Genomic DNA, 16,410 nt, shown 5'->3' with positions numbered 1-16,410 from the left:
GTTTGCTCAACAAGAGGGAAATCATGCCTGGTTCTACAAATCTAACCATTTACCTCGAGCTACTGAAGTCTTGGATTTTGGAGGGGAAACCATAGCCCATCACCTTATCAACCCAGCATAATCTCTAACTACATGCTAAACATTTATCCCTATATTTACAGATAGATACAGTTCTCACCCTTCAAGGACACTGCTCTTTGCAACAGATGGAGATCATTAAAGAAAACTACAACCAATCAAAATGAAGACTGTGGAACCCAGTACCAATGGCCACATCTCCAACACAGCTTTTGCACCTAAGGCTCAGGGATCATTACATGAGAGAGGGAGGATGATTATATGAGTGAGAAGAACAGGGGCCTTGCTGTGAGATTGTGTCTCCTAGAAATGTTACAACTATGAAGTTACATCCTTGAAGTCTCAACAGCATGGCTGCCTGAATATGACCTGAGCAAGGATTACACAAATAGTCATGCTTACATAGAAAGAGGAAATTTCATGAGGCTCCAAGGCTACACAAAGAACTACAGGCAGCTAAGGAATACTGACAGTGGGAAAAATAGTCTTTCTCAGGGAAGAGCACACTAACTGGTTATCCAATATCAAATGGTCTGCCCTGAAAATATATACATACAAGTAACATGTGTGCTAAGCAGGTTGTATTTCTATGTTTAGGAACACACACACACACACACACACACACACACACACACACACACACACACCACACTAAATGTAAGAAGTCCATGAATTTGAAAGAGAGCAAGGGGGTGGGGTACATAAGAGGGTTTGGAGGGAGGAAATGGAAAGTGAGAATGATGTGATTATTTTAATTAATCTTAAAAATAAATTTATTAAAAAATAAAACACCATGAAAATAAATATATTCAAGCCTACAAAGTACCAACTATAACATTCCATAATAGCAGATCAACAAAAACATTTTCTTCAGCTTCCTTTCTATTACTTTTTTAAGATGTAAAATTTTCTTTTTCTTTTATCCCATCAACATTTTTATTATTAATATTTTTATTGAGCTATACATCTTCCTCACTCCCCTTCCTGCCTCACCTCCTTAAATGTGTGGCCCAGGCTGGCCTCTAACTCGTGATCCTCCTGCCTCCACCTCTTTCAGTAAATTCTACCAGCATTTCAACACCAGAGGACCAGGAAATTTAGGGAGAAGAGAGGTCTGAGGACCAGGGGAGCCACTGGCAGCCTGAACTATGCTTCTTGTATGTGAAGTACAAAAACTGACTTGAAAAGAAATTTGGAATTTTCTTGAACATGTGAGTGGATACTTTTTAAAAATTGTTGTGAGGGCTACAGTAATTGGAGGACATTTTATTTGACAGGATTGCTTTGTGCAACCATGCCCGGCCTGGAACTTCTTGTGTAGATCAAGCTGGCATGGAACTCATGAGATCACCTGTCTCTGCCTCCTGAGTGCTGCAATCAAAGGTGGGTGGCACCACACTATTGAATTAGTCTTTTGTATTAAAATGAATCACAATGTTACCACTGTAATACATTCAAGCAGGTTGTTCATTCATTCTTGACAAACGTTAACCTAGTAAACAGGGATGTGCAATGATTCAATTTAGTGAGATACTGGGCCTCTCTTGACAATCCAGAAGCCTTTGCCTGGAAGATTCCAAGTGAGTGATTATAACAGTGTGTAGGAGAGTGGTTTGCAAGGATGGTTACCAACACACCGTTTCTGAAGTCCTCTACTTCTCTAGAATGATTCAACTAAGTTCATGTCCTCAAAAGCTCCTGAGCTCATTTGACTGAGTATTTTCACTAGAGGAGAAACTGATCATTTGTGTAGGAAGTTGGGATATTTTTAAAAAGTATGTTAAATTCCCATGTACTGATATTTAATTTTGTGGTATTCTAGTTGTTTGTCTAATGAGCCAAAAGGGAAACAAAATTACATAGACAGGAAAGCAAAATGACATTTAAAAAATTTTATGTGTATAGAAACTGCAGTTACAAACAGTTGTGAGTCACTGTATGAGTGCTTATGAGTGTTGGGAATTGAATCTGGGTCCTGTGAAAGATCATTGAGCTCCCTGAACCACGGAGACATCTTTCCTGCTCCAAAATAATACTTTTAACATGGTTATATGCCTGGAAAGTCACTGGAACCCAAATAGAAAATCTGCTATAAACAAAAATTTTATAAATAATAGAACTGAACTGGAATCCAGTTGCAGAGAAGAATGAGTGATGGGCAAAGGGGTCCAGACCAGGCTGGTGAAACCCACATAAACAGCTGACCTGAACAACGGGGAGCTCTTGGTCCCCAAACTGATAGCTGGGATACCAGCATGGGACTGATCCAGACCCCAGGAACGTGGGTTTCAGTGAGGAGACCTCGGAAATCTACGGGACCTTTTGTAGTAGTTCGGTGCTTATCCCTAGCATAGGTGTGGACTTTGGGAGCCCAATCCACATACAGGGATACTCCCTGAGCCAAGACACATGGGGGTGGGCATAGACCCTATCCCAAAGGATATGGTAGACTCTGATGACCCCCTGTGGAAGGACTCACCCTCCAGGGGGAGCAGAAAGGGTATGTGTTAGGTAGGGTTTTAGTTGGGGAGGGGGTGGTAGGGGAGGAAGGGAGGGAGTGGGAACTGGGATTGACATGTAAAACAATCTTGTTTCTAGTTCAAATAAAAAAATAAAGAAAAAATCAAATAAAAGATGGCTGGGTGATCTGCAGACAGGGAGATCACTGTTGAGTTTGAGACAAGTATGGTCTACATAGTGAGTTTGAGCCCACCCAGGTTTGTGTATTGAGACCCTGTATCAAAAACTATATTTTTAAAATAAAGAATGGTCTTGCTGAGAAAAAAAATGGGAAAATTCAGTTATATCTCAGCTAATATGATTGCTATGCAAAAGTGACCAGTTTGAAAATAAGAATTGCAATACTCATTTTTTATAACCTCAAATCCTATAAAATGCCCTGGAGTAAGTGTGAGAAGCAATGTATCAAGCCTACTAAGTAAAAATCCAAAATCCTACTAAAAGATAGAAAATAAGCCCAAGAGAATGGAAATACAGAATCCACTTTTTGGTGTGGAAGGTTTAACTCACAAGATGTCAATTTAAATTAATGTGAATAGAATCTCAATTTAAGTGGCATCGAAAAGTAATTTTAGTATTTGTAGGGAATGGAATCAAGAGTGATGGTATTAAGCCTGTGAAACACATAAGGAACAAATGACAAAAAGCTCTAACCATTAAAGCAGTTTGTTACTAATGTTACTAAGTTAATTTGATAGGTAATGGAATCATAGAGTTCACACACTCAGAGTGGCTTCCCTGGTCCACATGACTGTAGTTTGCTGCCTGGGTTGTTTTGGTAGCTGGCTAAGCAGATGTCCCACAGCCACACTTACCTCTGCATAACCTGACCTCATCAAAGCAGGAAGAATGATTGTTTGGGGGCATGAAACAAAGCCAGCTGTGATGATATGTATAATTCCAGGGCTCAGAGAGATACAGGGAGATGGCAAGTTCTGGCCATGTCGTAAGAGCATGTCTCCAAAAGGAAAAGAAGGGGAGGGGTGGGCATTCAAACAAAGGAGCACCTCCATCAGAGCTCTGCAGTGGCACCTGTTTCAAGCCACGTCCTAACCAAACACCTGCACTGCTGCATGGCCCTCCCTAACCTGGCCCTGAGTAACTTTCAGACACTGAGTCTCCACCATTGTCTCTCAGTCACTCTGGGTTCCTTGGCGCATCTTGAATATTCTACCTTAGAAGATGTCTCCTCCTCCAATAGCTAAAGGCTAACTGCCAACCTTCTTCAAGTCTTTGCTTAAGAACCACCATTAAGGCGGTTCCTCTGACCGTCCTGCCTCTCTCATTCAGAGTGGCTGATTTCCGTTACTCCCTCCTGCCGTGTGCACTTCTTTCCTCACACACTTGTGTTGGAGTGTCCTTATCACACAACTTTGGTAAGTTTTGTCTACTCACTAATAGATTCTAGGGGGCTACCTTATGTCAAATCAATCAATAAATTGTACAGAGAGAAAATTGAAAAAGTATATATATCCATTGATATCAATGTAAAATAAACACCTATACTTTTTGAAGTGCTTGTAAATGCATCCTGTACTTGTACAAGAATAGCAAAATCATCAATCACGGTTGACTTAGAGAGAAAGAGTTCCAAGAATGAGAAGAATGGCACATTCAGAGCCACTAGAGCTTGAACCTGTCGCCTCTTCATTAAGAAATATATACATTGTATAGTTAAGCCTAATTCTGGAATTAAAAATTCTTCATAAATTTGAAGTTCAGCTGTTGAGCACCTTTAAAAGTGTTCATGAGTTCAGCCACAAGGTGTCCAGTATCTACCATAAGTTCTTAAAGAAGCCCTGACATCATCTCTGCTTTCTAGTCCCCTTAACTGTCTGTAGTTCATTGTCACTAATAGTCCTGAGCTATTTCCTTATATGTAATAGAGCATCTGTTCAGTTTTGTGGGAGATTTTCTTCACTGTACAGTGCTGCAGAGATACATTAACTATGAAAAAACTAGCATATATATTCTAGACAAGGTCTCTCTATACAGCCTTGGCTGGCCTAGGGCTCACTATGTAGACCAGGCTGACTTTGAACTCACAGAGATCCACCTGCCTCTGTCTCCTGAGTGCTGGCGTTAATGATGTGTGTCATCATGCCCACCCAGATATTCTTAGTTTAGAATTTACAGTGTGAAGGCCAGAAAAATGGCTGAGTGGGTAAAGATGCTTGTCTCCAAGTCTGACGACCTAAGTTTGAGCTCAGAATTCCCATGGTATGAGGAGAGAACCAGGCCCTTCAAGTTGTCCTTCAGTTTCCACACATGTGCTGTGGCTCACACACACAAAATACATAAATGTAAACAGTAATGTCAACAAATTGAATTGCCTACATTTTCATCTTTTTTAATCTGAGAAATAATAACTCAGCAAATGAATGAAATTTACATATATGTATGAAAGTATTTTATTGGATTATAATCTTTTATTCATTTAATTCTGTACCAGAAATTGCCAGAAACATAGCTAAGACACATTTACTGAATACTTAGAGCATTCAGTAAGGTGTCAGGCCAGAGGCGCTGTGCAAGATACAAAGATGAATATATGCCGTCCTCACAGGCCTTCACTTATGGGTGGTGACAGTCATGGCTACATGTGCAAGACACAAAGATGAATGTACACTGCCTTTATGGACCTTTGCTCATGGGTGGTGACAGTCATGGCCCAATGTAACTATGACACATGTCAGAATGTAGCAACTCACTAAATGACAATATTGGTCATCATTGGGGCAGATAGTTGATTCTAATTTGGAGACTACAAGAATAATGTGACATTTGAAAAGGGCTTGGTACACAGTTTCATTGTGTGAGTTGAGAGGGAATGTTGTAGAGGTTGAAAAGTCTGTGCAAATACTGCATTATCCCTTTTATCAGAGACAAGCCTAAGACCTTTATACATAGGTGGTAAATATGTATTGGTAGAATAAATTTCTATATTCCCCTTGATGACATTTTCAAAATGAAAATTATGCCATGCATTTTATAAATTGTAACATTGAAAGACATTAAAACATTCCCTAGCAATTAAGAAACTCTGGAAAAATTTCTATATTGGATGATGGATATTTTTAACACAGATTCTTTTGCTCAGGTTTTATACATCTAGAAAATGTGCTATGTCTTATTAGAAAAACACACAATGAGTTCTTACTATTCAGAAAACCCTCATCTACTGTCTTAAATAATACTCATGAGCACTCAGGTGTTGGCTGCTCATACTCAGATATTATAAACATGGAGAGGCTGAAGTACAGAAAGCTTAAGAAGTGCATAGTGTGTGGAGGTCAGCCACAACACCCAAGCTGGAAAGATTGTTTTGTTTCCTTCTACCACTCTGGTATCATTCTCTGGCACATTCTCAGTTATCCCAGTCAGATGTGCTCATATTGACTTCTTGCTTACCCTGGAACCATGTGAGGTGCATCATATCATCTTAATGAACTGGTTATTAGCTTGCAAGATTCTTACAACATTGCTAAGTTTTAAAACAATGAACTAATAGTCAGATACTAAGGTCTAACTGATATTATATAGTGCTCAAATTCGACTTAGTTCCAGCAAGTAGTTAGGTAAAGTATAGATTCTAAAACAAAACTAACATTTAAAACTAAACATTACACATGATCTGAATTTATGTGTTCATATAGACAGCAGAATGCACCAGTAAGAAGAGGTGGTACAGAAGTGCTCTTGAGGAGGCGGACCAACTCTCCAGGAATTCTCCTGAACAAAGACTAGAAGTGTGCTACCTGTCAAATCGGGGTATGTGCAGTTTCTTTTTCACCATCCAATCAGAATTCCTGGATGTGTATTTCCTAAAATACGTTTGCATATTTAAAATCTGTGTCTTTTCATCATATACAAATGTAGTTATTTGGTTTCTGTTCATTGTTAAAAGAATTTTCAAGTGAATTAACAGTGATATCTTGTCCTCCAAAATTATTCTCAGTGACAAACTCTGCTTAAACATGGACATTGTAATTAGTGCTTCCTGGTATTTTATTTACTCTCAGACTGCATAGACCATAGATTAAAAATGTATTCCTTGCATGATAATTTTATATGGATGTGCTAGGTTTTGTATTATTATTTTTTTGAGAATACAGTGTTTTCAAAATGCTTGATTTTAAAATAAATTCAAAGCAGGGGTGAGCTATATACTCACAATTTTAAGTTGTTTTATTTAGTCTTCATTATCTACTGTGGACACACCATGGTGTGCTTGTGGAGGTCAGAGAACAACTTTAGGGGATCAGTTAACTCATTCTATCAGGTGGGACCTAGGGGTCAATCCAACTCACATCAAAAGGCAAGTGCCATTACTGCCTGAACCATCTCACAGGCTCACACATATTTTTTAATTAAAATTGTTTTCCCCTTATACATGACTGCATTTTATTTTTATGAAAGTCCCTCCTCACGCTTATGATCTAACTCTTTCCAGGTCCCTCCTTCCCATTCCCGTCTATCTCTCTATCTCCTCTCTATCTCTCTATCTCTCTATCTCTCTATCTCTCTATAGATATAGATAAAGATATAGATATAGATAAAGATAAAGATATAGATATAGATATAGATATAGATATAGATATAGATATAGATATAGATATAGATGAGTCAGTTAGTGTTGCGCACATGCACAGAGATTTAGGGCTGTCCACTGTAGCATTAGCAACCTACTAGGGGCTCTGTCCCTCACAAAACTAATTTCATCTCTCCTGGCCTCTGTCAGCTACTTGTAGCTTCTAAACTAGGAGTGGGGCCATGTGATCTGCTCGTTCCATGCTAGGTTAATCTTGTGCAATCCCTGTGCAGGCTCACAGCTGTTTAGAGCTTATGGGGACAGCTGCCTGTCATGTCTAGAAGACTGTTTTATAGCAATCATCTGAAAATCTTTCTGCTTCTGCCTCCTTGTTCATGATGTTTCCAGAGCCTTGCAGGAGAGTCTGTGACATAGATGTTTCATTTAGATATAAGGGGTCCTCAGTACTTATTCTTTGCATCATTTGTGTTCTTTCTGTTAACCTCAGTCTGTTGCAAAACAGGAGCTTCTCTGATGAAGCGGAGAGCTGGACTAATATGTGGGTGCAGTTAGAAACTGTCAGTTTAGCAAGATGACAGTAGTAGGTTCCCCCCTGTGACCTCTCCAGCTGCAAGTCCTTGGCCAGGTTTACTGTACCAGGTGTGAGTTTCCTCCTGGTGATCAGGCCTTAAATCCAATCAGATACTGGTGGTCATCCCCTAAGACATTGGTGCTGTGATTATGCCAATGGGTATACACCACCAGAGGAGTCCACAGGCTCACAGCTGGGCGAGACTGTTGGTATCTTTTGTCTCACAGCCTAGTACCTCACAGCACTGTGAAGAGTTGGCCTTAAGGGAAGGAGGCTTGGGGGTTGGTGCCAGCCTGACTTTTCTAAGTCCTGTCACCAAAACATGTGACATTTTCTGCCCCAGGTTCTTACCATCAGCTTCCCGTGAGCAACCAAGGGCATTGGCAATGGCCTCCTCAAGTTGCTTTAAAAATTATGCTACAAGCATAATCTAATGCTCTCAAACTTAATCTAGTATTTTCATTATACATTGTATTAAATACATCAGGTATTTTAGCTAATACATCAGGTCATTTTGAGGAAACCCTCTTGAACCATAGATGTTATGGTTTCTCATGCATAGCCTTTAAATTCACTCACTTGAATGGCTCAGTTGGCATGGCACATTTAACCTAAGATTATGATTGTTCCATGAAGTAATTATTCTAAACTCAAATATGTTTTAAAAAATTTTTTGTGCAGTGATTGCAGTAATTTTATAGCTTACACAGCCATATGTCTATTGCCTTAAGTTTGAAAGCAGGGTCCTTTGTGGACAGAGCTGACCTTCAACTGAACCCTACAGTAACAGCGAAGCATTTTCTCCATTGGAAAAGTGTCACAAATATTCCCAGTAAATTTGTATAGGAAGCTTTTAAATTGAGATGAGGTTTAAACACCTATCCACCTAAGCTTAGGCTTTAAACTGATTTGGTTGGCTTGAAGAGGAGAATACAACTGGCAAGTATTGTGGCTCTGGTCACAGAGACACTGACTACTACAGACGTGACTTGTTCCTTATACTGACAATGCCATTTATTAGCAGTGCAGGTCCAGCTCACTGTGTTGTCACAGTTTAGCTCTGTCCATGTGCAGGCAACATTCCACCCTTAAATAACATAGTCACTTAGCTGAAGGGGTATTACGTCTTTTCCACTGGCGCTGACTTGTTCTCTCGATGGTATGGACTGTCTTGGTCATCAATATGCTGAGCCGCTTGTTTCCTGTCCTTTGACATTTCCCTTGCCCAGAGAGCCTCAAGAACAACAATTCTCTGGTTGGTTCTGTAGCAAAGGTGAATTCTTTTGCTAAAAGTCTGGTGACTTTTGTATGCAGAATTTGATGTAACTCAGCTGACTTTTGAGAGCCATGACCTCAGGACATCATTTTTGTGTAGAAGGTAGGGACAGATGTCTAAGGATTATGTCTTTGTCAACTCAGGATTGCTATGCCTCAGTTCGAAAATAATTGATTCAATCTCTGAATGTGTTTAGCATCCAGTGTGGACTTGGGCATAGTATTTAGCTTCTTATTGTATCCAGAAATAGTTTTCAGAGGTTAGCCAACATTTAAATATTTCACTATAGGCAAGTGGCGTAGAGGCAACTTGGAGGTTTTTTGTTTTTTTATGAAAGTTTCATACTCCAGCCTAGAACTAATTACTTTAAATATTTAGTCCATGTTCTTTTTACCTGTAGCAACTGACACTCTGTTGTTTTTGATGCAGCTTCTTTATTTAAAGTGTACATGGTCATTAGGTGATATGTATAAAGGACTCAGACAATGAATTTAAGGTTCTGATTTAATCATGCCTTTTGTTGTTGTTTTGTTTTAATTAACTAATAGTTCAATTTAGTAATTCCCTTACTGAAGCTTGAAAAACTTGATTATTGTCCTCTCTTTTTCTGTATGCATGTGTGCCTCCCCCCATCTCTCTCTCTCTCTCTCTCTCTCTCTCTCTCTCTCTCTCTCTCTGTGTGCGCGTGTGTGTGTGTGTGTGTGTGTGTGTGTGTGTGTGTGTGTGTGTGTGTGTAAATCAAATACCAAAGCCTCATACTTGCTAGGGAAATACTGCCACTGTGCTACCTGCTCAGCCCTGTGCTCTGCATTTGGAGTAGATTTACTTACCTCTACCTCCCACCCCGAATTACTCATGCTTTTACCAAACAGACTCCCATGTTTAAAGCAGCCTTTGGTCCACAAAAATTGGGTGTAAGTAGAGTTTCCATATGCTTTCTGTCCACTCAGAACTCACTCCCACTCCCCGTTACACCCCACACCATGTGATTTGTTATAATTAGTGGACCCACACTGACACATCCTAGTTATCTCTGGAGTTCATAGTGTACACGAGAGTTCACTCTGGGTTCACACTCTGTGTCTGGCAGGTGTAATCTCATGTGTCCATCATTGTCCTGCTGCACACAGTAATGTCATGGACTTAAAAACCCTGTTGTCCTAGCTATTCACCTCTTTTCTCTGCCGACACTCGGCAACTGTTCCTATCACCTTCTCCACAGTTTTGATTTTTTCCAGAATGTCTCATGACCAGAATCATAAGTAAGTCGTCCTTCCTTGTCAGCTTTCTTCCTATAGTGACATACACTTGTTTTGTCTTTGCACGAGTCTATGTAGCTCATTCCTTCTTAGTGCAGAGTAATATTCTACTCCTGTACATGCTCCAACTTCTGCCATTCATCTAACTAAGAACATCTGGATTGCTTTAAGTCTGAGTAATTACTGATGAATGTCCTTTGGTGTGGCCATGAAATTTCAACCCCCTTAAGCAGTAAGAAGAAGCATGGGTGCTGATGCTGTGTTGAAAGCGTGCTGATGGCCATCATTGTGTTAGCAGTGGCAGAGAATCCCTGTTGCTCTGCATGCTCTTGGCATTGTGTTATAGTTGACAGTCTCCAAAGTGGCGTCACCTCATGTGGTTTTTGAGGGCTCTGATTATCACTGGTGCTCAATACTGTCATATGCACATTTATTCCTTTGTGTTTTCTTTGCTGAAGTGTCTTTTCAGATCTTTTGGATTTTGGTTACTTATTTATATGACAACATTGCAGCCTTAGCCTGCAAATGCGGGCATAGGAATCAGCTCCATGCCCAGCCTGCCTAGCCTTCCTCACTGCTCTCTCCTCACCATCTCTTCCTTCCACTCCCACTCCCTTCTCTATTTCTCACCCTTCTTCATTTGGGTTAGTTTCTCTTAATACAGCCTCAAGCCTAGAGCTTCATTCCTCAGGACGCATCATGTTTACTGACGAGGCTACACAAACTTTCTTCCTTCCATTACAGTGCCTTCCGTCCTTTAGCATTTCTTTTTGACTCTTAGAAGTTTCATGTTTCTTCACATCACCCATCTGCTTTTGCAGTCTTAACACTAGGTTTTTAGCATGATAATCAGAACTATTATTTCACATTAACTATCTAATAAATAAATCTACCATGCCTGGCATATAGGTTATCTCTGCCTGCCTATCTATCTATCCACCCATTTCTTGGTCTCTCTTCAAAGTTGTTAGTTTTTTCACCTTTTTAAAGATTTATTTATTTATTATGTATACAGTATTTGGCCTACATGTCAGCCTGCAGGTCAGAGAGGGCACAGATTTCATTACAGATGGTTGTGAGCCACCATGTGGTTGCTGGGAATTGAACTCAGGACCTCTGGACGAGCAGGCAGTGTTCTTATCCTCTGAGCCATAAGTTTTTTATTGAAAGATGGGTATAGTGTACTGGATAACATGCACTGTAGGCTTGGCCTTTAGTTAGCTGGACAGTGCTGAGGAGTGGGGTTGAGGGAACATTATTCTGTAGTCCTAGTATTAGATCTCAGTTCTAGGCTGTGAACTTGACAAGAAACCTCTGCATGTTTTTTTTCTTCTTCTTTCATTTAAGTGGTACAGGATAACCACAGGGGCTACAGTGTGTATTTTGTTTCCCCTCAATGAGTGAGGCTCTGAGAAAATTCAGCTGCATTGGACGGTAGTAAAATAGCTTCCTTGTGGGCGGGTCTTGTTAAGTACAAGAGTGTGGACCCCATCCCCACCCTGCCAGATGTCTGGGTGGGTCTTCTCCAGCCTTCCCTGTGAGCAGTTGGTGCCTCTCTAGGAGAAGAACTCACAGGGTTCCAGATCTTCTACCCTGCCCATTATGGGTTTTGTTTCACAGGTTTGTCCACATTTAATCTCCAGGGTGTGCCAACTAGGGTTCAGATTTTCTTACCCCTAGACTGGCTGTCATGTAAGACTCTGCCCACGTCTTTCTGTTCAGGTAACTCATAATTTTCTACATTGATCAGTTTCTCTAGATTTGGGAACATAATGTGCCCCAAGAATGGTGGATCTAATTGTGGACTTTCAGTTTAGCTCTTAACATAATGAGATGTGGTGGCAATTCTTAAATTCCTTACTTGCTGGACCAGAACCTGGCCCACTATTTGCCTTTGGAAGAAGGTGCTTCAGAGGCCATAGTTGAAGAAGCTCAAAGAGTCGCAGTGTTATGGAGGTCATGGATGACATTAAACAGCTACTGCATGTCAACTTTCGTTATCAACTGTGATAAATATTCCAGGCTTTCTTAATGTTTAGACACATGCAAAATATCAGGAAAGAGGTGGGGATTTCTTGTAGTTGGAGGGATCACCTGTGATGGTGAATAGTCTTGTGCGTTCTTGAATGAGGGAAAATGGTGTTACTTGGAGGAGGGTTATGTTAAACATTAGGGGATGCAGGGCACTCTACATGTGGAAGCCAGTGGTAAGTATAAATACAACACACTTCCCTGGGTGTTTGTTTTCTGTCAGTTCTTAATATTCTTTGACAATGTCATACATATGTACAATGATATATGACACATACATTCTCTATCCCCACTTCCCCTGTATGTCCCAACATTTCTCCCCTTTAACATGTTTTCTTTCAACAACCCACTATGTCCAATTAGTGCTGCTCATAGTGCATGGGTTTGGGCTGTCCACTGGGCCTAAGAAATCTACCACTGGTTACATATTCAATGAAGAATGATTCTCTGTCAGGTCTTACCAACATATGCACATACATATGTTGTATATACCAAAATATTACCATGGAGTATTTTCCATGAGCTACTTAGTTACTAAATATTGCTGTATCAGTGGTAGTCTGAGAAATGGTACCAATGTCCCATTCTTATGGAATCTTATCTGAGACAATGTTGGTTACCTCAGTGGTCCCAAATGGAGGCAGCAGATACCCCGGACAGACTAGGAACTTGTGATCAAATCTACTCTCTAATACAACCACAGGAAGTGTGCTGGAATATCGGTTTCCTCAGTTGTATAGGGAAGGTGGACTGGATGCCTTAAAATATTATATAGATCAAATGACATGTGGATTAACCGTTATGTAGATTAGCGGAATATTCTTCATCCAGTGGCTAGCATATAATAGGTGTGCAAGTAGAAATGCCATGGACTTAATTCTAGAGTCTGTGTGCTAGAATGCACAGACTGACCAGAAACCATAAACTCGGCAGACTTAATGCTAACTAATAAAATGTGAAGGACACTCATCAGATGAGCGTTCCTTCTGGGCTTTGTGGTTTTTGGGTTACAGAGCTGCACTCAACTGTGAGGAGGTGACTCTGTTAGCATTTATTTCAAAGGGCCACTGCAGACGGTCCTGTTGCCAGTGTGAGCTAGAGAAGAAAGTGCTAGCTGTGTCCCTGTGCCTATGTTTGAAGCAGGAGGGTGGGCTCTTTCTAAAGCAGACATATTATATTATCTTGCAGATAGAACCAAAGCAGGTGCCAGAGCTGCTGTGGGGGCCAAGAAAAGGGTAAGATCATGTTCCAATTCCGTTTCTTCCAATTCCATTCTTTAAGAAAAAGAAATTACTGAAAAGAAAAATCAAATGCAATACGATTTTTTTTTATTCTGAAGTTTAGTTGAGTATGTATTTGCTTTCATACACTGACCATAAACAATATTTGTCATGATTTCCATTAATTTTGTGGAATTGGGGCAATAGAAAAACAAATGGACAAGGGAGCAAGTCCTTTTATTTAAATCATGTTTCACACATACACTCATAATAATATTTTTATATATGTTATGTTACTGTAACACATGAGAAAATTAATTTTCTCCCAGAAATTTCAAACAACTAAGGTTTATGGCTTAATATGGCTATTTAACTTAAGTAGAGAACAACATTGAGCAACTAAATAAAGTTCTGGATAGAATATCTTAATGGAAACTTTAAAGCCAAGTACATTTAAAAACATATTTTAAAAATTAACACACTATTTTGAATATTATATGTGGAATAGTGTTGAACTGTATTTACTTTGCAAAATACGATTAAGATATTGGTGTTCTCAGATGAGAGCACCCAATTACAGGGCATCACTGAAGTGCAAACGAGAGGGTGCTCACAGCATCAGTGACATAAGGAAACCAACTGTGCTCAGAAGAGCCTGTGGTGGGACTGCCTGGGCTCATGGTGGGCTTGGGAGGGGCAGAGCAGAAACGACCAAGTGTGGTCTGGCAGGACAGGAACAGCTGTCCACATGAGTCTAGAGACTATTTGTCTATAAGATGAATACCACTTTTGAAATGTGTGCGTGTGTGTGTGTTGTGTGTGTGTGTGTGTGTGTGTGTGTGTGTGTGTGTGTGAGAGAGAGAGAGAGAGAGAGAGAGAGAGAGAGAGAGAGAGAGAGAGACAGAGACAGACAGAGACAGAGACAGAGACAGACAGACAGAAAGAGACAGAGAAACGAGTTCTTTTAAGGTCGGATTTTTATTTTTATTTTTGTCACTGTTCATGTTTTGGTTTTTGCTTTTAGTGTCTTGGTAGGTAGCTCATGCTGGTCCCAGACTCACTGGCCTGGAATTCCTGCTTCTCATTCCTTAGTGTTGGAATTATAGGAATGTGATACCTCACCCTGCTAAATTTTAAAAATTTATCATTTTGCTTTTGGACTTATAAAAGGAATCTTGTGTCTGCATGTAAAGCAAGGCTGCTATTTCTCTGCAGGAAGGAGTTTGGTGTCACAGAAGACAAAGCCATCTCCATAAGAGTCCAGGGCTAGACCCTGTGTGCACACTGGGGTTTGCAGAGTGTGTAAGAGTCCAGGACTAGGTCCTGTGTGTACACTGGGGGTTTGCAGAGTGTGTAAGAGTCCAGGGCTAGGCCCTGTGTGCACACTAAGGTTTGCAGAGTGTGTAGGAGTCCAGGGCTAGGCTCTGTGTGCACACTGGGGTTTGCAGAGTGTGTAGGAGTCCAGGACTAGGCCCTCTGTGCACACTGGGGTTTGCAGAGTGTGTAAGAGTCCAGGACTAGGCCCTCTGTGCACACTGGGCATTTGCAGGGCATGTAAGGCAGTGCAGCCCTGGCACTGTACAGTGTGGACAGAATTAGTTATTTCAGTGTCTTTTAATGCACATATGGAATAAAAAATTATAAAGACATTGACTATTTCTATGTATCATTTACCCATTGTCCCCAGGACAGCATTAGACTTAGGAAAATGCTACTCATTATAAATATGAGTGAAAATGTCATAATGAAACACATTATTTCATAACTAGCTAGTAAAATGTCTTGAAAACATGGATAAGTACATAAAACATATCTGGTACTGAAAATATAAAATTTTATGTGAGGCTCCACAGCTTCTGTTCAGAATACCTATTCTAACTGTAGAGAAGACCAGTGAGTTGTATAGACTTTGGGTCTGGCTAATTTTAGTGTGTGATGTTTTTACTTACTGGCAAGTTTTGAATAATAAATCTTAAAACATTATTAATAAAATAAGTGATAAAAGCAAACCAAGGGAAAAATGCACTGTCTATCTCAAAAGGTCAAACACAAGTCAGTTCCTGCTTTATCCACTGCTCTGACTCCTCCGTACACGTTTCATGATGAGGATTGCAAGCCTGGCCCTGGGTGGGCCTCTGCTTAGTTTCATGCTGCAGACTCCCATCTTTGGGACTGACCATGAGTACTTCCCATGCCACCAGGAAAAAGCTCCCTCCCAGCAGTCTTCAGCCACCTCAAGGTCATGATGCTTTGTGCTTGCTCAGGACTTAGAGTGAATGTATTATTCTCCCACTTGTTTTGTTCCTTTTGAGATAGGTAGGTTGGGGCTCCTTCTAAGGCCCTTTACTATGATGATGAAGCTGAGGCTCACAGGTGTCTGTGACAGCTTCAAGATCTCATTGGGTGCCATCCCCAGGTCTCCAGAGCCTCACTCTAGGCATTTTCCATGAGTCTACTCTTCACAAGTCAGACCCAGGAGAGAGGCCATTTTTGTCTGCTGACAGCTTTTCAAATTTTTATTTGCCTCAGAAACTCAGCTTTATAAAAGTATAAATCACAGGCAAGCAAAGAAGGAATACTAGTTGGAGCAAAATGGGAGATATTAGGAATTTTGCAGGTACTTTTGGTTATATTAGTTTTAAATAATGCAAGGAAGTTTATTGGGAAGAACATATTAGATACACTATAGTGCATGGAACAGACTGTGCATGAAATGCCTAACATTTGGAATGACTTGTAGATGGCCAAACTTCAAAATGTAGTTACATAGTGTACTAATAAAATCGTACTGAAACTTCTTATACTACATCAACAGACAAAGCATTTAGAAGTCTTATTATGGAAAGAGAAACTAGCATGGACTAGACACATTATTCTTGAAATTATTGCATGATTTGCGTTAC

The 16,410-nt window shown here is 40.3% G+C and overlaps 1 protein-coding gene across 5 annotated transcripts in view; it reads left to right on the top strand.

The window, feature by feature from the left end:
• The window catches only part of Zcwpw2 (zinc finger CW-type and PWWP domain containing 2), a 107,986-nt gene that overhangs the window by 53,272 nt on the left and 38,304 nt on the right, over positions 1-16,410 (top strand). For all 5 annotated transcript variants that reach the window (XR_003485258.2, XR_004769780.1, XR_003485259.2 and 2 more), the window contains exons 4-5: positions 6,255-6,369; positions 13,476-13,522. Coding sequence is in view for 2 of the 5 variants with exons in the window: in XM_027415335.2 (XP_027271136.1) it covers positions 6,255-6,369; positions 13,476-13,522 (162 nt within the window). In the remaining 3 variants the exon portion in view is untranslated. The remainder of the gene's footprint in view (positions 1-6,254; positions 6,370-13,475; positions 13,523-16,410) is intronic.

This window comes from Cricetulus griseus, chromosome 4, assembly GCF_003668045.3.
Source record: "Cricetulus griseus strain 17A/GY chromosome 4, alternate assembly CriGri-PICRH-1.0, whole genome shotgun sequence".
NCBI lineage: Eukaryota > Metazoa > Chordata > Mammalia > Rodentia > Cricetidae > Cricetulus > Cricetulus griseus.
Note: the sequence above shows the minus strand (reverse complement) of the source record. Positions and strands in the feature narration are given on the sequence as shown.